This window comes from Eubalaena glacialis, chromosome 2 (assembly GCF_028564815.1).
Source record: "Eubalaena glacialis isolate mEubGla1 chromosome 2, mEubGla1.1.hap2.+ XY, whole genome shotgun sequence".
NCBI lineage: Eukaryota > Metazoa > Chordata > Mammalia > Artiodactyla > Balaenidae > Eubalaena > Eubalaena glacialis.
Window position 1 is genome coordinate 183,636,721 of NC_083717.1, and position 23,283 is coordinate 183,660,003.

Consider the following 23,283-nt stretch of genomic DNA (forward strand, 5'->3'; position numbering starts at 1 on the left):
TTTTTGGTTGTTTTGTTTTGTTTTGTTCTCTGGCTGGCACTTGGCATTAATCCTGCACACGGTGGGTGTGTATTTATTTAATTAAACAGAGCTGGCCTTGTTCCAAAAAGGATTTTAAGTGGACTTAACCCCTAGCAGGCCCTAACTAGGGGCTTGATGAGTTGGCCAGGGAAGGAAATCATTCCCAGGGGTAGTCACAAACCCTCTGGGCTGAGGCCCTTCCGCTAAAGGTCCCCACCACCTGCTTGCACCTGGATTACAACTCAGCTGCTGCTCTTCGGAAATTCTCCCTCCTGCCCCATTTTTAAAGTGCTTTACACTAGAGAGGCCGATCAGAGAAAAGGAGGAAAAACAAAACAAAACAAAACAAAAAACCCAGAAAGCCCCGTGAAACGGTAAGGCTCCAGAACATCAAAAGCTCCACTCTCCGCGGCGGGGCGCAGAACTCTCGGGTTTCTCTCTGCCGGGTCTCCAGCTTCGTGCAGGTCGGCGTAGCGCCCCGAGAGCCCTGGAGGAGCCGGCCCTGGGCTCGCGGGCGCTCGTCGGCTTGGTGCAAGCCTGTTGTTAGCTCTGCTCGAGCAATTAATCTTCTCGTGCATCTCCCGCCCCTGGGGGAGTGGTCGTGGGGGCCTCGGGTCGCCTCGGGGGTCGTGCAGAGCCCGGACTAGAGCGATCGCTCTACAGAAACCCTTGTTCCCAGAGTCCCTGTGGTGCCATAACCCGTTCCTCTCTGCAGCAGCCTCGGAGGGTTAGAGAAGGGCTTGCTTCGGCTCCACGGGGGCTGGGGGAGAGAAAAAGGGAGAAGGAGGGTGATTGTGTGGGTCAGTAGTTGAGCCTCACGGGGGAAGGGAGGAGCGCCCGGGCGAGTGCGCCCTAGGGGAGGAGTACACGTGCTGGGGAGGGGGGGGGCGGTGGTGAGAGGCGGGCAGGAGGGGAGGAGAAGGGAGGCGAGAGCTGCGGGCGGGAGGCGCCACGGCCTCGCAGACGCAGACGCCGGCAGCCGGAGAGAAAGTTCCCGGGGAGAGCTCGCCCCCGGAGGGCCGTCGTCGAGGCTGCTCGCGGCGAGGGTTGCAGGTCCCGCGCGTCCCGCCTGCCTCCGCCTCTGAGCGCCCTGGGCCGCCGGGGCTCGGCTCGCCGGGAAGCAGGGGAGCATCGCTGGCCGGCGGCCGCCGCCAAACTTGGAGGGGGAGGATGCTGCGAGTGCGAGCGGCGGGGCGGGGCGCGGGGCGCGGGGGCACACTGAGTGCTACCGGGGCTGCGGCCGGGCGAGGGCGCCGAGGCTGAGCGGGCAGGTAAGGGGCACCAGCGCCAGGACTGCGCCAGCCCTGCGAGCCAGGGCCGCCAGCGCCACCGTGCCGGCGTCGCCTCCTCGCCACGGAGCCACGGTGAGCGGAGCGCGCACGCCGCGCGCCCGCACCTCCTCTCTCCCCTCTGGGCTTCCCCGCCGAGCTCGCCCGCGGGCCATGAAGCTTTGGCCCGTAGCCCCTCGCCTCTGAGCCTCGCGTCGCCCGCTCCAGTCCACGCCGCTCCGCCACAGATAGCACTCCGGCCAGTGGGGCTCCCCATCCTCTGCCAGAGACGGCATCCGGGCGCTCCGGGATGGCGCTCCGCGGCCCCCCGCGGCCGCGCAAAGTTCGCAGGAGACGAGAGATGCTGCTGCAGCAAGTTGGCTTCGTGTGCGCGATTTTGGCCCTGGTGTGCTGTGCGTCTGGCCTCTTTGGCAGCTGGGGTAGGTACTGGTGCGGGCCTGCCCCGGGAGTTGGGGGGCTTGGGCTTGAAAGCCGCGGGGCAGCTCCGAGAGGTCTTCCCTTCCTTCCCAGTCAGGTTGGCCCCAAGGGTTCATCCAGTCCCTTCCCCACCAGGCAGGTAGAGCGCACCCAGGAGGGCTGATATCGACGCTCTGAGCTGTGGTGCCTGTTCCCCTGAGCTGCGCGCGGCCCCTGGGGGCTCAGAACGCGGCTGCAGGTCTGTGTTACTAAGGCGAAAGCCTGAACCACTGGCCCCCTCGGCGCCAGAGTTCTGTCCCTGGGGTGCCCAGGGAGTGTGGGCAGCGCAGCGGCGGGATCCAGGTGTGGATTCTCTTGGCCTGGGGCGGACGAGACTAAGTGGACCAATTTCCAATTTTACGGAGCGGAGAAGGTTGTTCTCCGCGTCCCTCGAAAACCCAGATTCTGAGGCTGGGAACTGAGTCTCAGCTCTCCCTTCGCCCCTGCCAAAGGGGCGCCCTGGGTGTCCTGACGCGTCCTCTCCAAACCGTAAAAATGCTGGGGGCAGTCTGTCCCCTCGGGAGGTTGCTGCTATGTTTCAGCATCACTTCTCAACTCCTCTTAATCCCCACGGTACCAGAACGCTTGTGCCTGGAACCACTATCCACACTCCTTCATCCAAGGAGAGACTGAGGGATTTGGGAGTTGCTTAGGATATACAAATTTAAGATGGAGAGAAAAAGAAACTTACAGAAAATATGTTTAGGGAAGGGAGTGGGGGATGTGAGCCTAGGTGGAAGCTTCAGAAGACATTCAGGTGGCTGACATTCCCATTTTTAGTTGGATGCTGTGGACCTTCTAGTATTGTTTTTTTAGTGTTCTATTTTAATTTTTAATGTCCTCTAGAAACTATTTAAAAAAATTTTTAATTGAAGTATAGTTGATTTATAATGTGTTAGTTTCAGCTGTACAGCAAAGTGATTCAGTTATACATATATGTGTGTGTATATACATACGTATATATGCTTTTTTCCCGATTGCTGTCTAACATTTTAAAAAATGAAAGAAATGGCATGATTTAGCAACCTGAACATGGGGAATAAAGCAGATGGTACCTTCTTGAGCAGTTAGGGACAATTTAGAGAGGTTCATATTGATAAAAATCAGGTGGAACTTGATTTAACTCTTTAATACTGCCTTTCAAAACCCAAACTTTGTGATTTGAGGATAAAAGATCAAAAACTGGCCCTGTCCAACAGAAATCCAGAAAGGTTATTTGAACACCTTAGTACCTGGTGCTTTGCAATTGGGCAAGTTGGTGTGTGTTCTCCCTCAATTACAAGAAATAACAAAATACCTAGAGGCTCCTAGATGTCAGCATTATAGAAGAGGTATTATTACCCAGCTGAAGCAGTATGCACATCAGGAGAGATAAATGAATACTTTAAAGGTCTTAAGGTGAGAATCATTTTTATTTGCTGGCCTTTAGGAGTTTAACTGCGCTTGGTTATCGGCATCCATACCAGTGATCTCCCTTGTTACTCAATATGGCCCTTGGACGGACAGAATCAGTGTCACCTGGGAGGGAGCTTGTTAGTGTAGAATCTTGGGTCGTGGGCCAGACCTACTGAATCAGAATCTGCATTTTAACAAGGTTCCCAGGTGATTTGTGTGCACATTCAAGGGTGAGAAGCCAGCGGGCCAGACCCCATCAACTTTCTCCACCTGTTTGCTGACTTTATCCTTCAGGGCAGGAATGCCTGAGCATGTTTACTGGCTAAGAACTTCATGGTCACCTATCTAAACCCTTTGTTGCACCTGTGAAGGGCTGAGACTGGAGCAATCTTGGCCAAGGTCAGATCACGTGCTGACCAATCTGGGACTAGAAACAATGAACTAGATCTAGGAAGCAGATTACTGTAGGTCAGCAGGTGAAATTGTGCTTCCAGTCATTGTATCACTCCCTACAGATGGCTCTAAATAATCAAACAGGGCTGTTGCTGACATAGCTAGATACAGGCGTGTAAGGCCATTGTGAGAATGCAGGCGCCATGTTGATCTAATGGTGTTTGTGACTTATTTTCCAATCCAGGGCACAAAACAGCTTCTGCTAGCAAACATGTTTTACCAGACACATGGAGAAGTAGAAGGCTGATGGCACCAGTGAATGGGACTCAGACAGCTAAGAACTGCACAGATCCGGGTAAGAGAGAGATTCTTCCCCTAATGCATTTGGCGGGGTCTGGAGATGGTGCGTATGTGGACAATTATAGCCAGAGCTGAGAAAAGGTGGTTTTGTGACCCTGAGTAGGAAAGGGTAGCTATAAGGTGTTGAAAGGTAACGTACAGATGTTAATCAGTCGTGCTGCTAAGCAACTCCAGTACTTTCTTTGTCCAACAACTGAAAAGATCACATTTCAGAGAATTTAAATTCTCACTTTTAAATTTAAGTTCTCATTTTTTGTTCTCACAATGCTCCTAAAGGCTCAGTGTTCCGCCCCAGCTCCCGCAATTTTATTTGCCTGGGTGTCTTCGTTTTCTTTCCCTTTTGCTCTCTGTGTCCATCTGATGGAGCTTCAGGGACACAAACCCAGCTGCTCTGGCAGAGGGCACTTTGGGATGACTCACCAGGGTCATACCACCCAGGGTCGCTGCCGGGGTGGGACACGCTGGGTTGCTGGGGCCCCTTCTCTGGAAGAGGAGTTCCAGGTAGCATTGCAGCCTGGTAGATGGGTTCTGCTCGCCCTGGGAGGTGGTTCGATGTGCCTCTTCAGACTTCTCCAGGCGATCAGAGGCTGTAGGGACCCAGTGATGACATCTCGTCTGTTCTCCTGCCAGATGCAGGCTTTGCTTAAATGGGTGGAGGTTTCTTCTCAGAACCTGTACGGGCCAGCGAATGGAAGCTGCCCAGGCCTCAGACAGGCCAGTCCTAGGTTTTAGCTCTGGCTCCCAAACTTGGGGGTCTTTGTGAGAAGGACTCAGTGGGATGATGCATTCAAAAGCTCTTTGGGAACTATGAGGTTTTATTTTCTTATTTTTTTAAATTGAAGTATAGTTAATTTACAATGTTGTATTTCAAGTGTATAGCAGAGTGATTCAGTTATACATATATATCCTTTTTCAGATTCTTTTCCATTATAGGTTATTACAAGATACTGAGTATAGTTCCCTGTGCTATACAGTACGTCCTTGTTGTTTACCTATTTTATGTACAGTAATGTGTGTATGTTAATCCCAGACTCCTAATTTACCCCCACCCTGCTATCCCCCTTGGTAACCATAAGTTTGTTTTCTATGTCTGTGAGTCTATTTCTGTTTTGTAAATAAGTTCATTTGTATCATTTTTTAAGATTCCACATATAAGTGATACCACATGATATTTGTCTTTGTCTGACTTACTTCACTTAATATGATAATCTCTAGGTCCATCCATGTTGCTGCAAATGGCATTACTTGGTTCTTTTTTATGGCTGAGTAATACTCCATTGTGTATGTATACCACATCTTCTTTATCCATTTACCTGTTGGTAGACCTTTAGGTTGCTTTCATGTCTTGGCTATTGTAAATAGTGCTGCTATGAACATTGGGGTGCGTGTATCATTTCGATTTATGATTTTCTCCAGATATATGCCCAGGAGTGGGATTGCAGGATCATGTGGTAGCTCTATTTTTAGTTTTTTAAAGGAACCTCCATATTGTTCTCCATAGTGGCTGCACCAATTTACATTCCCACCAACAGTGTGGGAGGGTTCCTTTTTCTCCAGACCCTATGAGGTTTTACTATAGATGGGAACCACTTGGCTTTTCCACCAAGTTGCCGGGCAAGTCAGTCTTTTTAGGTGTCTGTTTTCTTACCTCTAATATGGGCAGAATAGTACTTGGCCTCCTACTCCAGGGTTGTTGGAAGAATCTGGTAAGGCTCTGTATGGGGCTGTGTGCAAAAGGAACTAGAAACCCAGGCCAAAGGACCGGGTTAGGATGACAGTCTTCCCATGTCTTATTTTCATAGGCAGGTCTTATCTGCATTTTAAAGGTCGGAAAACATCTAGGGAGGAGACACGAGTCACTCAAAGTCATGAACCTTACAAGCGGGGAAGCTGGCACTGGAACCTAGGCCTGTGGGTCTGAAATGTTTGGTTAGTTCCATGCACTGAAGAAGGCCAGGGCCTTCCCTCAGAGCCTGTCTTCTACACCATCAACTTCCCTTCCCTCAAGATGCCGTCTGAGAAGTCCATTTGGGACACGGAGGCTTTGGTAAACCTCTAAACGGTTCATCCTCTGCTTGATGGGGATGGGATTGGGTGAGCTTGCAGGGAAGCAGCTGGGATTCCCCTTAAACTCCCATCTATCTCGGTGACCCAGTGGGCAGTGGTGCCCATCCTGTCATTTCACCTCCCCCAGCACGTTCTTCCATCAGCCAGAAGTGGCCGGCACATGTGCAGGACTAAGCCATGAACATGTGTAAGGCCAGGAACTATGGGTCCATCCTCTCTAGGCACCTGAGAGGCTAAAATTAGCACCATCCATGAAAGGAAGACTTAGCTACTCTGGGTAAAGAATCAGGGTGAGTGCATTTTTGACTGGTTTCTAGCTCATTGATGGCCTCATCGTGGGCTGGCTGTGTCCTCCTCCTGTGGCTCCTGTCCCATCTAGTCTGGGCACATTGGCTTAGACGGGGCCCCGTTCTTAGGAGAGAGTCTCCTATGCCCCACTGTTGCCCCTGTGTCTTCAGTATACTGTCTGATCAGAAATTATTCCACTAACTATGGAGCAGTCAGTCCTATTTGGCAGGAAGGACTGGTCTTGTCCGCCTTGTGGAGAGGGAAGCAGGGAAACCGCAAAATGTTTAGCAGTAAGCCATATTTGGATTATGCTTTGTCTTGACTGTTTCTGGGATAGGGTCCTGCACATAGAAAGGACTCAGTAAATATTGGTCAAGTGATGGAATGAAAGGGCATTTTCGAATATTAAACACTTTAATTCTTAGTGTTTATGCAAAGATGAGGAACACGAGGCTCAGAAGTTCAGTGACTTCCCAAGATCTCTTGGCTGGCAGGAGCATCCCTTGGTCATCTGACTCTGGATCTCATGACCTCCCTGCTCCATTGCACCTGCCCCCGCTCTCCTCCCAGCCCAGGCGGGGCTGAAGCCTGACTCCCCTTCCAGCCTCCTCGTCCCTGGACCACGAGACTATCCAGTCTCCTTTCCATTTCACAAGTGTGTAGCACACACCTGCTGTTGTGTGTCCAGCCCTGCAGTGGGCACTTGGTGGGGAGTAGAAGCAAGTATAAGAGGTCGCCCTTGTCATCAAGCAGCTCACAATCGAGTAGAGAGGACAGAGTCCTCACACAGGAGGACTGCAGAGGTCCCCCAGGCAGCAGCCCCACGGGGCTCGGAGGACAGTGAGTGACTCCGATGCAGATCTGTGGAGTCCTAGCGTCTAGATGAGGCAGGCCTCTGCTGCAGTGACAGAAAACCTCCCCAAATTGGGTTTAGCGAAAAAGGGAATTTATTGGCTTAGTCACTGAAAGCGTGAGGTCAAAGGTGAAGTGTTGAGACTCAGTTTCTGTCTCTGGGCTCAGATGTCAGCCAGTGTGGGGAGGTGGTGACCACAGCTCTGGCTTTATGTCCTCCCAGACCCAAAAATGCTGGGAGAGAGTGCTGGTGGCTGAGGCGGTTCTGCAGAAGCCCCGAGGTTCTGGTGGCTTGGCTTGGGTCACATGACTCAAATCACATGACTCTAAGCCAATTGCTTGGCCAGGGGAGTGTTGGGTGTGGACCAGCTTAGACGTGCGTCACAGTCTCTGCCTCTGGAGGGAGGGGACTGAAGCATCCTCCTCCAGCCCCGAACTCTGCCTGGGGGTCAGCTGGGGATGGGCAGTTTCAGGAGGTGGCCCTCAATGTTTTATAACCGTCCTGTTCTGGGGCTGCTGCTGTGACCAAGGTGGACCAGAGCTCCCTTCCCGTTAGAGTGTCAGGGGGGTGACAGGGTGGCAGCCAGTGGCTGCCGTCTTTTCTACAGTTACAGGAGTCACCCATAAAGAACCCCAAGGTTCTTACATCCCCTGAAGCTCCTGCTCTGCATCCCTCTCCACCAGCTAGAGGGCCCCCATCCTGATCTACCAGATGAGGTCTTTCAGGGATGTGGGAAGATGGGGCTTGAAAAATTTCCTGCTGTGTCAGCTCCCAGAGCTGAAGCATCGCCCACGGTAGGTGTTGAACAAACGTTAGTTCACGCTTCCATAAGAACCTCCAGGGAGGGACCCTGTCTTATTTTCTGTCCCCTCTGAGTGCTCCTATTCACCTGTCAGAGAAGTATTTAGCTTTGTTTCCTAAAAACACGAATGGGACCCTGCTCTAGTCATCCCTTAAGACTTGAGGTGGAAAGTGGGCTCTTTGCTCAGCCTGGGGTCATTTCTCCAGATCTTGGTGGTGTTTCCATCTCATTATTTGTGCTTCAGTGTAAGTGCCCCCCTGACCCCATCACGTTACCCTATGTTATTTTTATGACATGTATCTCCATCTAAAATAATTTACTTATTCATCATCTGTCTCCCCTTGAGGGCTACCTTGCTCACTGCTCTATGCCCAGAAGAGTGATTCTTAATCCTGGCCACACGTTCAAATCACTGAAGCCCTTTTGAAATGCCCAGGACCCAACCCGGGAGTGTCTGATTGCCTTCGTCTGGGGCTGGGGCCTAGAAATCACTACTTGTTCAGAGCTCCCCAGCCGCTTCCAAGTTGAAGCCAGGGTTGATGCCTGCTGGGCTGGAGCCCTGCTGCTCAGCATGGTTGGCATCACCTGGGAGCTTGTTAGGAATGCAGAGTCTCAGGCCCCAGACCTACTGCGGAATCAGAATCTGCATCCTAATGAGATCCCCGGGACGGTTCCCATGCCCACCAAAGGCTGGGAAGCACTGGGCTAGAACACTGCCTGACACTTTGTAGGCTTTCAGTAAGTATTTGAATGTTGAATGAAGGCTAACACTTAGTTTAACATAGTGATTTCCCTGAAAACCAGTTTGGTTTCTTTTTTTAAATGTAGGGAAGCTAACAAACAAAAAAAAAAAATGACTTTTCCATAGCCTTCAGTGGTCAAAATTGGAGTTTGGTCTTTGTTTTATTTTTCTGTTTTATCTTCCTCCAGAGGCAGTGGGTCCCTCCCTACAAAATGCATGAAATAGGAATGAGGGGCAGTGACTTTGAACCCCGTGGGAACTGTCTTAGTTCAGGCTGCCAGAACAAAAAATTACAGACCGGGTGGCTTAAACAGCAGACATTTATTTCTCACAGTTCTGGAGGCTGGGAAGCCCAAGGTCAAGGTGTTAGCTAGCTCCATTCCTGGCTTGCAGACGGCTGCCTTCTTGCTGTGTGCCCACGTGATGGAGAGAGAACTGGAGCTCTGGTTTCTCTCCCTCTTCTTATAAGGGTGCTAATCCTGTCTTAGGGACTCCACCCTCATAACCTCAAATAAACCTAAAGACCCCACCTCCAAACACCATCACATTAGGGGGTTAGGGCTTCAACATAGGAATTTCAGAGAGACACAAACCTTCAGTCCATATCAGGACCCAAAGGGTTTCCACACGTTTCTCGGTGGTGACACTTGGAGTGTTTGAAGACAGTTGAGGGTGGAACCGGTGATTCTCACCCCTAGCTCGCAGGTGAGAAACACCTGGGAGGCTCTGAAAGATACAGATGCCTGAGCCTGGCTCTGACTTGTGAGGTCCGAACCAGTGATGGACACATTCTGTGGCTGACTTTTGGAGCTTCTGGGAACCTTGCTCTTCCCCTGCCCCTGCCCCCCCACCCCGTCTTCTAAGATGAGCTTCTTGTGATTGTCACCTCCCACTGGCCTTTCCTGATCACCCAACCCGAAGTAGCCTTCTGTGTCACTGGTTCTCTTGGTTTAGGTTTTAACAGGCACTAAACTTATCCATTGTTATATTGTTTGTTTGCCTCCCTCAACTAGGATATAAAAGGCGAGCCTCGTTTGCTTTTTAAAACCATAATAGTGCTTCAGTGTTTCCTTTTGTAAAATGAGGGTGGTAAGGGGGGTGATAATTGCATTTATTTCATAGGGTTGTTAGAATTAAATGAGTTAATACCCATCAAGCACTTACACGCATACATGTTCACACATTCGCTCCCATTTTCATTATTATTTTTTTTATCTGCTTAGCCCAGAGATGACACAGTGCCCATGTATTGTAGGTACTAGAAAACTATTTGTCAATTGAATTTTATGAGGACAAATGAACATCTTGACACACATTGTTTGTTTTCTCTTCTGTGAATGCATTTCTTGTTTGTTTGTTTGTTTTTTTTTTTAACCTTTTTGGAGATTTGGGATGCTGGAAGATGGCATACCTTGCAGAACTTGCCTCTGAATAGAAAAACTGGTTTTTGTCTCTTGACAGTTAGGTGGTGTTTTACCTTTTGGCTTCTTAGCTGGGGTGGGAATGCCTTCCCCCATTCGTACACTGTCTTTTCCTGCACATTTGAGATTGAGTCAGTGGTCCCGCCTCTACCATGTCACCCCGTTCATTTAGATGCCCAGCATCCTGTGCCTCATGTTTGAAAAGGGAGAGAGGAGCTTGGTTCCCGGAGCTTGGTTCCCTCCATTGATATTGGAGGAATTTGCTTTGTCATGTTTGGTTTTGCTCCTTTTCAAATATGTCTTTTGAAAGGCCTGGTGGCTATGTGTCTTCGCTTGAGCTGCCATAACAAAATACCATAGACTGGGTGGCATAAAACAGAAATGTATTTTCTCACAGTTCTGGAGGCTGGAAGTCCGAGATCAGGGTGCCAGTAGGATCAGGCTCCGGTGAGGACTCTCTTACTGGCTTGTGTGTGTCCTTACGTGGCAGGAGAGAGTGAGTGAGAATAAGCCTCTGCTGGCCCTTCTTATAAGGCCACTAACTCCATCAGGCCCAAAGCTCACCTTCATGACCCCGTCTAACCCGAGTGACTTCCCAGAGGCCCCATCTCCAACAGCATTACTTTGGGGGGTTAGTGCTTCAACATAGGAATTTTGTGGGGATGCCTTCAGTCCATAATAGTGTCCACAGAGGGAAGGCTGGGGGCAAGGAGGGCTGACAGAGAGGTGCTTGAGAGGCATCTGAAGTTGAAGGTGGTTTCTAGATTTTCAGGAGAGCAGAGGTGTGGGATCACGTGCTAGGTGGAGGCTTTTTTGTGGTCAGCCTGGCTCTGATCTACTTTTCCTTTTTGTTCCATGCCAAGGCTGAGGTACAGACCATAGGGAGAGGAGACAGGGTGGTGGAGGCTAGTGCGGGTGTGGGAGCCTGCACACAGGAGCCAGCGTTGAGGCTGGGCTGGGAAGACATGAGATCACTGAGCAGGTGCCCGCTGCAGTGGGTCTCTGTAGGCGCCCCTGTGCGGGGAGCAGAGGTGCAGAAGGCACGAGAAAGCAAGAGTAGGAGGAGGGGACCCAGAGCTGCAAAAAGTACATCAGGCCGTGTGGGTGTGGAGGTGAGGTAGTACCGGCGATGACATGAAGTGTCTGGATTCTGAACGAACGTCTGTTTGGAGGCTGCTTCAAGGCACACATCCCAAGTCTGAAAGTTGTTATGTAAAAGCAAGCGCGGCGTTGGAAAAGCAAGAATTGAACTTATCCCTGTGGGCAGGGAGATCACAGCTGAGTTACTGTGCCAGACGACAGAGCTGGAGTGCCAGCGGGGAGGGGCTTTCCTGGGCAGGGCAACCTCCAGAGCAGCCAGGTGGCTCCTTGGGGCAAGTGTCACCGTCCACCTTGGAACAGCGATAGGCTGGCAGAGCCACAAACCTGATCGCAAGTACAGGCCGAGGAAGACAGCACCCTGTCATCAGTGTGATCACTCTTGGCTTTTTTGGGGTGGTGGGAGTGGGCATGTTAATACAGTGGGTCAGGTGGCTTGGGGGCCAAAGGTCTGGGTTCTAGTATTGGCTCTGCCAAGATCCTGCTTGGCATTTGGGGTCGATCTTTCCCCCCTCTCCCCCCTCCCTCCCTTCCCTGCACTCCCTCTCCCTCCCCACTCTCTCTCTCTCTCACACAAATACCTCCCAAAACGAGATTACATAGGATAAGTACAAAGACTTCCCGCAGCCAGGCAATGCCCTGTCTCAGTGTGTACGAGCTCTTTCCTTCTTGGCGATGGCAGCTTGTCATGGGGAAGGCAGTTGTGTGGAATTGTGTCCCAGCTCACTGTTACTGGCCGGCCACGTGACCTATAGCGAGTCATATAATCTCTCTAAGCCTCAGGTTTTCTCTTTTGTAAAATGAGGATAGCAGCATTTCCTACCTGTCTCATAGGGCTGCTGCAAACCTTAAATCCCATGATGAATTGCAGTATTTAAGGGTACCCATTACATCATTGTAATCATGGCTAACACCAGCGTACTATAGGCAGGTGCTGTTCTAGGTGCTTTCTGTGTATTAACTTACTTGCTCCTCATAACAACCCTTTGGGTAGGTGCCATTAGTGTCCACATTTTGCAGATAAGGAAAAGGAGACTCAGAGAGGTTAAGTAACCAGTCCAAGGTCACCCAGCCAGCAAGAAGAGACAGGTGTATGGTGGGGGCAGGGAGAGAGAGAATTAACAGACTTTATTTTTAGAGTAGTTTTAGGTTTACAGAAAAATTGAGGGGAAAATAGATTTCCTATATTACTTCCCCTCTTCCCAGCTTCCCCTGTTAATACCTTGCATTCCTGTGGTACATTTGTTGCAGTTGATGAGCCAATACTGACACATTATTATTAACCAAAGTCCATAGTTTACATCAGGATTCACTCTTTGTGTTGTACATTCTGAGTTTTGATAGATGTATAATGACATGTATCCACCGTAACAATATCATACAGAACAGTTTCACTGCCCTAAACATCTTCTGTGGAGCCAAGGTTTTTAATTTGGATGGTGTGAATCGTGCGCCTATATCCTTATCCATAATTACGAATAAACAGGGTGGAAAAAGACAATTTAGAGATGAGGACTTCCGTTGCAATTCCAGACTCCGTCACTGTCTGGGTGCCCCCTGAGGAACAGGGAATGCCTATCCGTTGTAACAGCAAACACCTGTGTGGGCTCCACTTCTTGGTATGTTTCTAATACCGATTTGTTTGCAATCAAAAGTTTTGTTGTTGTTGGGTTTTTTTTTTGCCTTTTTGCCTTATCCAAACTATCGGGGCCATCTGCTAGCAATCTCGCCTCCTTGCCGGGCCATCTGACTTCCAGATTCTCCGCTCTTGACGCCATGCGGGCCTCCCGCAATCCAGAGAGCACCCACTCGGCTTCCTCTTGAACTCTGAGGATCGTTCCTCCTGAGTTAAAAATGGAAATCATTAAGCATTGCCATGTGTTGCCTTGGGTAGAAGAGATCCAGCCGTTCAACTCAACAGCAAAGTCAAATGCTTGAAAAGGGTTTTTTTTGTTGTTTATTAAACATTGTCCATTATGAAGAGGCCATTGGAGCATAGCATTTTACTAAAAAAGAAGAAAAGTAAGTGTGCTGGAATAATTTACAGTTTCTCCTGGAAGGACAGTGGATGTCCCCCTTGAGAAAGGAACAGAAGGTCACTGTGTGGCCAAGAAGCAAAGGAGCTCTCTGCCCAGTGGCTTGTCCCCTTGCACATGGGAAAGTGCCACCAGTTTCTGGGTCCACAGCTCCCTTTGCTAAGTCAGCACAGGACGGGGCTCCAGCTCTGGGTCTCATGTAATTGCGCGAGAAATTAATTGCAATGTGCATTTCTCGACTGTCTACACAGCCTGTACTGTACTAGGCTCTGAAGCTGGAAGGGACCCAGTCTCTGCTGTCAGGGAGCGTGCACTGCGCAGGGGAGACGGGGGCTTAAATAACAGACAGAGCCACCTATGGCAGATACCTCCAGAGGAAAGAGCCCGGTGGTTCAGGGCAAGGGTGCCCTCCCAGGAGGAGGTGACATCGGAGCCCACCCTGCAAGGGTAGGAGGTGGCAGTGGAAGGACATTCTAAAGCAGAGGGCTCAGTGCATAGGAAAGTGCTGTCTGAGAAATCGTAGCAGCATGTCCTACCTAAGCAGTGCTTGCTAGCAACCACGCATCGTGCTCACGGGCTGTCCGAGGGGAGAGAGAAAACAAACACTTCCTAAGATTACCATGCACGATAGTTAAGTAATTAGGCTTTGGGGATTTAGCATGGAGTCAGTGCTCAACCAGGGCTAGGCTGAATCAGATTACTTTTTTTTTTTTAAAGCAGACGGAGGTAGGGCTGGGCAGTATGCTGGGGCTGTCCAGGATGAAGCTGGTAAACTGGCTTACATTGCCCCTGCCCCAAGCCACAATTAAGGCAGTCACCCCAATTCACAGGTTGTGCTGGGCCCAGAGCAGGTTGTGGTTAAACTAATAGAAATATTTGCTAGTCTTTCTGCACTAGGCTGTGAGCTCCTTGAGAACACAGCTGTGTCCCCTGCATCTTTGGCTCTAGGACTGAGGCCGGAGTCAGGCATAAACTCAGCTTGCAGCAAATAGTGACTGGATGGACGGAGGCCCTCGTTCTACCCGTCAGGGAGCTGTGGCCCCCGAAAGCAGCTGCTGTCTCCCTGGCTGTCTCCCCCTAGCCTGTTGATGCTTGGGGACAGATCCAGACACCCAGCCAGGAGGAATTAAGAGTTAAGAGCTCAAGGGTTAAGAACATGGACTCTGGAGTCAAACTGCCTGGTTTCCAATCCTGCCTCTGTCCTTAGTAGTTACGTGACCTTGAACTATGAACTAGTTACTTTATCTTCTAACCTCAGGGAAGGGGCAGGGTTTGTTTTGTTCACTGATATATCCCAAACTCTGGAACAGCACTGTGTGTGTGTGTGTGTGTGTGTGTGTGTGTGTGTGTAGGTGTAGGTGTAGGTGTAGGTGTAGGTGTATAGAAGCCCGTACAGCACCTTCCTCACCGGGTTGTATGTGCTAAGTGTGTTAATCTATATAATGGGTTTACAAGAGGGCCTGGCGCAGAGCAAGCACTATACAAATATTTGCTGCTGAAATTACTTCCAAAAGATAACTCGAATTGAACATAATTTTATAGGATAAATTTTTAGAACTGAAAGATTGAGGGTGAATTTTGTAAAGGTAGCATTTGCTTTATTTCAAGTAAAAAAGTTAAATTGACATCTGGACTTACGTTTGCTTGTTACTCTTTGAGGACAAGAAGCTGTTGATTTTTTGAAGGGCTGATGCTGAGACGGCGTAGACCATGCAGGCTGCAGTGGACCTCTGTGTATGTTCCACATCTGGTCCTTTCTGTTGGTGAAGGGGGACCTGATGAATGAGATCTGGAATTTGGAGACCAGAGTTTGCGTTCTGGCCCTGACACAACCTGTGCATGAGTCACTTTGACTATTACAGCCTTAGTTTCCTGCCTGTGAAATGGGCATAATGATGATGCTATTTATCCTAAGGCTTTTTAGGATCAAGTGCTGTGCAAACATCATTACTATTGTTTGCATAACTATAGTAGATGCTTAACCCTTTGAAGAACACTCCTTCCTTGTGAAATAGAGAAAATCAGTTATTTGGGGCTTTTCAGAATTGACTCAAAACCACAAATAGGATTTGGTGCAAGCATTGCGCATGGCCCGCGTGCAGCAAAGGCCCCGTCGGTGGAGGGTCTGGCTAGAAAAGAAAGACACAGGAGGTCTTTTAGAACATCCTTTCAGATACCAGCTTTTATGACCCCCTCATCAGTTGATCTCATTTCACACTATAAATGTCTGACATTTGATTCCATTATACATGCCAAGTTCAGGGACCAGCCTTTTAGCTGGGCTGATCCCACACCAGCTGGTTCAGCTCTGTGCCTAAGATCTGTGTTTATTAAAACAGTCACATGGATGAAAAAATTACTTAGGAGGCCTTCTGTGGGCAGTTTCTCGGAGCTCAGGTAGGAAACCATTCTTGGGTTTGATATTTGGCTAGACGAGCATTCATGGAGCGACACTGTCTGCTGAGCCCGTGGGGAAATGAAAACTGACCTAGATGTGGACGCTGCCTCCAGGGAGCTTCCATTCCAGTTGAGAGGAACAAAATACAAAACTGACCTGTAATACGAGGGGGCATATGAAGTGTTCCAATCCTGGGGGTAAGGACAGAGGAAGGACAGCTCAGTCCTAAATGTCAGGATCAAGAGCATCACATCAAAGGGGGCCCTGGGGACGGGCCTTACACACATTCCCTTGCTGAGCCTCGCAGCGATCCTGGGAGGGTAGCTGGTAGGTATTATTGTTTTTGTTATTATATCCAGTTTACAAACGATACAGGGAAGGCACAGAGAGCTTAAATAGTTTGCCTCAGTTCTCCTAGCTCATAATTGGCAGAGTGTGGATTGGGACTCAGGCCACCTGTCCCCATAGCCTGTGTTCTTTGGGGAAGATGATGAAGGGTCCCCTGGCTAAGGGACAGTTAGGTCCCGGATAAGCTTAGGGCATAAGGTGTATGGGCGGGTGTGGGAGGCTAGTCACCCTGTAACAAGCATGTTGGAGTAAGAGCCTTAGACCCCCGAAGGCCTTTGTACCCTACCCTGTAAGCAGTGGGGGCCACTGACGGTTTCTGAGCAGCTCTGTGCTTTAGGAAGATGACTGCTGGCAACATGGGGGATTAACTTCAATTAAGGTAATATGTGAACGTTCTTCGCATCAAGTCTAAGGAGCTTTTTAGGGAGGAAAAAAAAGTGAAGACAGGGAGAACACTTAGGAGCTATTGCAGAGATTTAGGCAAAAGTGATCGTCTTGTGCAGGTTGTAGAGGAATAGACGGAGAGAGGCAGCTTCTGCAGGTCTTGGCAGATGTTGGAGGTAGGAGTTGTCGGTTCTGATCACAGATGCAGATAAATGGTCCCAACACCACCATTTTCCAAGACGGGGGTGTGGGAAGCACTCCTTCCTTCTTTAGAGTTGGACCCCTCTGCGGGGACCCTTGCCCAGAACCTTGTACTGAGCACAGTGGCTGGTTTCTCTCCTGTCTTTCATACTCTGAAGTACGCATCTGACAGACACTCATTGGCCCTCTGTGGGTGGGGCCCGGGTCGGTGCTGGGATACAGAGAGAAGTCCCTGTCCTCAGCCCACAGGTGTAATCGCCTCGTGTGACCTGGAATGACACTCTAATGCCCCGCGTGGCTGGAAGACATCACACACCATGCAGCATTTGAGATGTGCTTTGACTCAAGTGGGTATTTGCTGGACAGATGGGAGTGTGCGATATTCCTCATGCTGGGCACGGTGATTGCAGAGATAGGGTGGTAAGAGAGGACCCGGCCGGATCAGGGACCAGAGTGGCGTTTTCAGCTGGCTTTGGGTTCAAGTCCTCAGGTGGGCGTGGTGGGCCCTGTGGCTGCATTGCACCAAGCGCGAGGGGCACTGCTTCTCCATCTGGCTCGTGTAGGGTGGCAGATGCAGTTCTTGGCCTCAGGGAGCACAGCCGAGAGGCGAGGGAGCACAGATCACCGCAATCCTGTGCTCCTTTCTGCACGTTGCCTCTGTGTTGGGTCGCCAGGTTTATGACACGTTTTATATCAGCAGAGCTTAAGCCCCATGGGATTTTGCAGAGGCTTTTGCTGTAAGTGACACGTAGGCATTTAAACAAAACCCATAGGAAGAGTTTCTGAAATGTAGAGCCTTGTACAGACTTAGCAAAGGGAAGACTGTGGCCCTTTTTCTGGGGGACAGCCAGTACTCAGAGCCTCACCTGCCCCTCTTCTGCTTCTCTTCGCCCACTCCGAGTATTCAAAGGGGCAGCTGAGTGCTCGTCCTGAAAGGATTCGTGTCATCATGTGGGTGCTTGGTAGAGTGGCAGCAGCCCAGCCTCCCTTTGTCGCTTGGTGGCCTTTGTGTCTTACCTTATTTGGTGATGAACATCCAGGACAGGGACCATTAACGTGCCATGTGAAATGCCCTCTGTGCTGATGAGCTGCCTCAGGGTGGCTGATGACCTTGCCTGACCCGCACGGTGAGGACAGCGCACCGGGTGGGGGCCCGGGATGCAGGACCGAACTTGCAGGACGTGGATCGGAGCCAGGGACGGGAGTCCCACTGTCGAAAGGCTAGCCTGCAGTCTGGAGGAAACCCATTACCAGAAAGAAGTGGAGCCTCGTTGGAGACCCGCAGGAGTGTCGATAAAGGTGATTAATGGAGTAGATAGAATGACTTAGAAGCAGAGATTAGAGCAGCTAAGTAGCTCTGGCTTATTAAGCCTCTGTCAAAGCGGGCTGTGTGGAGAAGGGGCACTTGACATTGTTTTGCAGTGATTCACCTGGTTGCAGGAGGCCGCACCTGGGGAATCCTCAGACCAGGAGGGGAAGAGCCAGGGGCAGCTCCCCTCCCCTAAGAGCCTCTTAAAGGAAACCTTGGCTCCTCAAACAGCCTCCCCAGGAAGGTGGAGGGAAGCCCCATCACCTGGGCTATTTAAATTAGATGAGGCAGTGCGCTGACGGGTTTATAAGAGAACTGGCTGCGGAATGGACTGGCCGTGCTCTCGCATCTTTTCTCTAATTTCTGGGTAATTCTTCTGTTGGCCTCGGAGGGGGAGCCCTTGAAAGAATTGCTTTGAAATCTCTTTGATCATTTAAACCTTGCTTGTTTTCCCTTAGCTGGCGAGAATTCCAATGTAGCATGGTGTGACAAGTATCTAAATGACTTGCGGGCTTTGGGTGACCCATATGCATTCAGAGGAAGAAAGAAGGAAGAGGGGGATTGGTATCTAATTTGCAGACCACAGGCACTGGGCAGGTGTTGCTGCTGCTTCCACCGCCCCCAAGCTCACAGTGAATACTTAGAATCGCACAATGAAGTCAGAGGGCCCCCAAGAGATCACGGGGATGGGGGGGGAGGAGGCACGTGTTGCAGCTCAGAGCCGTGCCTCTCCATCTTTAATGTGCCCACGGTCACCTGGGGACTTGGTTAAAATGCAAACATAGGAGGTCTGGGGGAGGCTGAGGCTCTGGGGTGATATCAGCGCTGCTTCTTTGGAGTAGTGAGAGTAGAGTCTGCCTTTTCTCCGTTTGGGTCCCAGCTCTGCCAGCGAGCTGAGCAGCCTTGGGCAAGTTACTTGGTCTCTCTGAGCCTCAGTTTCCCCATCAGTGAAATGGGGGCTATATTGCTTACCCAGCAGGGGTCTTAGTAGAATTCAACGAGATCATGGCTGTCAGCTGCTTTGCTTAGCGCTGTGACCACTACGTAGCCAGAGTTTGGCTATGGAAAGCTTGTGCTTAGAGCTTGGTCCGAGATTCTCCAAGCTGCTTCAAGGAGCCCCGGTCCCTCAAGGTGGTCTGCCCCTCTCCCCATCTCTTGCTCAAAAAAGTGTTCGTGATTGGATAACTTTGGGGAAGACTTGTAAAGTCTGCCTCTAGTGGAGACCGATTGGGTCACAACAGCATATTCAAGGTTCTGAGATATTCTGCAGTAAAGAAATATTTAAACTTAAATTTTGTATCATGGAAAAAGACATAACATAAAAGTTACCATTTTAACCATTTTAAAGTGCAAGGTTTAGTGGCATTAGGTGCAATCCACATTCTCGTGCAACTGTCACCACCATCCCCCTCCAGAGCTTTCTGTTCATCCCCAACTGAAATTCCACACCCGTTAACCAGTGATGACTCGTTTCCCCTCCCCCAGCCCCTGGCGACCTCCATTCTACTTTCTGAGGTTGACTACTGTAGATACCTCATATAAGTGGAATCATACAGTATTTTCCTTTTGTGTCTGGCTTATTTCACTTAGCATAATGTCCTCAAGGTTCATCCATATTGTAGTGTGTGTCAGAATTTCCTTCCTTTTCAAGACTGAGTAATATTCCATTGTGTGTATAAACCACATTTCGTTTATCTATTCATCCATCATTGGACACTTGGTTGTTTCCACCTTAGACTATGGTGAATAATGTTGCTATGAACACGGATATACAAGTATCTGAGTTTTACACTGTTTTCAACCTAGTATTTCCCCAGTATTGGTGGGGAAGCGTGTGGGTGGAAAAATGCTGAACAGTCCAACCCACTCTCCTCAACCCTGTATATTACAGCCCCAGTGGGACTCCCAGGTCTGTCCCTGAGGTCCTCAACCCTGACTCACCCAGGGAGCTTTAAAAAAATACCCATGCCTGGGCTCCACCCTGGACCAATTAAATGAGGATCTTTAAGGCTGGGACCTGGCCAGAGGTATTCTCAAAGCTCCCAGGTGACATTAATGAGTAGCTGGGGGTGGGGGGACTTGCAGAGGTTGACACCCAGTGGTGGTGCAGGGCGGGGGTGAGCACTGAGGCGCATCCCAGGATGTCATGGGCTGTAGCCGCTCTACGAGTCTCCATCACCCAGATCGAGCTCCTGCCCTGGAGCTCCTGCCATGGGTGCCTGAGAGCAAGGGCAGCCCTTGTGTTTGGCAGCCCCTTGGGCTCCTATAAGTCCAGACCATATTGAAAAACGTCTGTTGTCCATCTCCGCTAGTGAGGCCCTATCCTCAGTGGGAGAACCCAGATAGAGGCAGGCCCATGCCTGCATGAAATCACCGAGGCTGCCATTTAGTGCCGCAGTGTGGACCTGCCTCAGCGTGGTGTGCAGAGCTGAATGCAGATGAGGTGAAGCATTGCTGATTTCAAGGACACTTTTTGTTTACAGAGGGCAGTAGGAGCACCACCGTTCAAATATTTCTCAACTGGGAAGATCACTGTTGACCCTTCTTGTCACTTTGAGAGATTGAGTTTCTGGCCTTCATGCTGTCAGCCAGATGGCCTGGGCTGGTACACGCCGCCCCTCCCTGAGACACGGATTTGCCTCAGCAGGACTTGACCTTGGGAGCCACGGTGTAGTGGTCTGCCGTCCCTGTTTAATTTCCAGGAACTGGCAATCTTGACTGCCCAATCTCACTTTGGTCTGATGTGTCATAGCGTGGAGGAAAGACTTAAAGGCATTTAAATTATTTTTTTATAGCATACCATGGGCCCAGGAGAACAAGCCAAAAGCCTGTTTTTACTCCAAGTTAAGCCTTCCAGCTCGGTCGTCTCTTTCCAGGAGTGTATGATCCTGGGGTCTTTTGTAAGGAGATCCTCAACCCCAAAGAGATCACAGCAGCGTTTTGCCCGGTCCTGCCGGGCAATACACCTGGGAGGCTGGGGCGAGGTGAGCTCCAGGGGGTCCACTCCTTTCCTGCGCCCGGGAACACAGTTTGCAGGAGCAGAGCTGGTGAACCCATGGTAACCAAGCCCACACATTCACTTCAAACCTAATAACCAGTCCCCAGCCAAGCTGCAGAGCCTGGGGACAAGAAAATCCCCTTCTGATTTGGCACACCTGACCATGGTGTCATGGGGCGGTGGACCGTCCCCCTCACTCTTTCCAGTTGGGGAGAGTGGCACACTTGGTTTGAACAAACTGGCAGAAATATCCTCAAGCTGTTTTACTCCATAGAGATATATGATATGAAAGAAATGATTAAAAACAAAAAAACCCCTCACAACAATAAGGAGTGATTTTGATTCTTGACCCTATCCTCCTTTTAGGGAGTCTTTATGGCTTTTTAATGACCCGGGTCTCCATCCACTATGCAGGCGGAGGATAAAGGCTGTTTCTGCCTTTCTGTGTACCAGGCTCCTCCACGCCCATCTTCGTGCAGACGTTCCTTTGAATTGGTTGTGAAAATCCATCACGAAGACTAGACCACGAAGCAGGGGTATTTGCCATTCTGGGTTTGAGAGGCAGCCTAGGATCCTGTGTGGGTGAGTTGGTCTGGGACTTCTGTGAGCTGCAGGCATTAGAGATTGATCGTCTAGCAACTGGCTTCGCTGGCTGTTGAACGCACGTCCCTGCTCAGCTCACCCCATTCACGGTGCAGCTGCCTGTCTGGTTCATCTGTCTTAGAAGTCCGCGATTTCCCTTTCTGCTGCTTCCGTTTTCATATAACCCAGTGTCAATATAGCAACAAGTGGCAGGGGCAACCCTGAAACTACTTAGTAGACCCGATCCCTCATGGTTTGCTTGATATGGTTTGTTACGGCCCATCTGTTCGTTCACCTCTTTTCTCTCCCTTAACTGCATCTTGGGAGTTGTCTTTTGGATGCAATCTGTGTCTTAAATTGTAGTACCCTGTCGTCTCTTTCCAGGAGTAGTTGGCTCCTGGAAAGAAGTACGTTTGCAGACTTATCAGAAATTCACCATCACTCTCCATTTGATTGAATAATCTTTATTTTGAGTTTAGCTAGTCCCTGAGGCCAGATTTTTCCCGCTAGCTTCTCAGACCGACTGGCTTCCCCGCTCACACCTCTCCTGCCGCCTCTGGGCTTGAAGTGTGTTCAGGCGATGTGCTCACTCATTTATTTACTCATTTACCCAAGAAATTCAAGAGCCGCTGATGTGGGAATCACTTTGCCACGTGTAGATGAATCGAACAGGGCTCACCCTAACATACAGTGTGGGAGGGAAGAGGAATCATGAATCCAAATATTAGCATGTCATGATGAGGAAAGGAACTGCTTCTGTAAAAAAAAAAAAAAAAAAAAAATCCCAAAAGTCAAATGGAAAACTAGCTCTTTATTCCAAAAACTCATTCTCACATGAAATAAGCATTGCTTAAATGCCCACCCTATGGTGCAGAATACCATAGGCAGATAACTAAATACCAATACCAATAACTAAGATACTCTCTGGGGATAGAGGGACATTCAGATCTACATACCTTCAGGGCAGATGAAGCCATGTGAAGGCCCAGAGAAGCAAGAGGTTTTTCCTTGTGGGCCTTCATGGAGGAGCTGGCCTTAAAGGTGGCGTGGACAACTTTTGACCCCGCGGATGGAGGGAACTACATGGACCCGGGCCCTGAGGTAGGACTTTCTGTGATGATTTGTGTTATTGTCTGCATTTACTTACTTCCAGACCTTCCCGTATGGGGGGGGGGGTGTGACTTGTGTTATAGGGTATTCAATCCATTGCCATTGGACATGGACATGAAGCTTGCTTTGGCCAGTGGCACATGAGCAGATACGACTTATACTTTCTGAACAGAAGCATTAAAAGCCATGGTGTGTTTCTGCCAGCTCTTGCTCTTTTCCCTTTCCCACGAAGATGGCATGTTCTGGATGGGGCTTATCCTGCCTAGATTCTAGAATGGCAAGACAGGAGAAGCCAACCCATGATTGCCAGTATATGATGCAGATAAGAAATAAATGTGTGTTGTATGCCACTGGTATTTGGGGGTTGTTTCTTACCGCATCATAACAGTCATCTAATGAAAGTTGACTGATACAGTCTCAGTCGTAGAATGGTGTGGTTTGCTCACATGTAGTGTAAAGCGAGGGGGAGATTTGGGGAAGAGAGATTGTCCTAGAATCAGATGACAGCGGGTTTCTCTTGTCCAGCTAAGGAGTTTGGATTTCTTACAGAGGCAGTGGGAGTTGGGAAAGGCTTCTGAGCCAAGGATTGATGTGATGAGGAACGTGCTTTGGGAAGATGACTCCAACCTCAGGACAGAGGATGGAACTGGTTCTGGGGAGATGTTTGGGGTTGTTTGCGGTCCAGGCAGAAGGAGAAGAGGGCAGGGACAGTGGAGTAGAGACAGGATCCAA

The 23,283-nt window shown here is 49.9% G+C and overlaps 1 protein-coding gene across 2 annotated transcripts in view; it reads left to right on the forward strand.

Annotated features, from left to right (window-relative positions):
- Positions 1-1,599: 1,599 nt before the first annotated feature.
- The window catches only part of SLC24A4 (solute carrier family 24 member 4), a 163,374-nt gene continuing 141,690 nt past the window's right edge, over positions 1,600-23,283 (forward strand). For both annotated transcript variants that reach the window (XM_061182820.1, XM_061182821.1), the window contains exons 1-2: positions 1,600-1,729; positions 3,799-3,909. In XM_061182820.1, coding sequence (XP_061038803.1) covers positions 1,600-1,729; positions 3,799-3,909 — 241 coding nt within the window. The remainder of the gene's footprint in view (positions 1,730-3,798; positions 3,910-23,283) is intronic.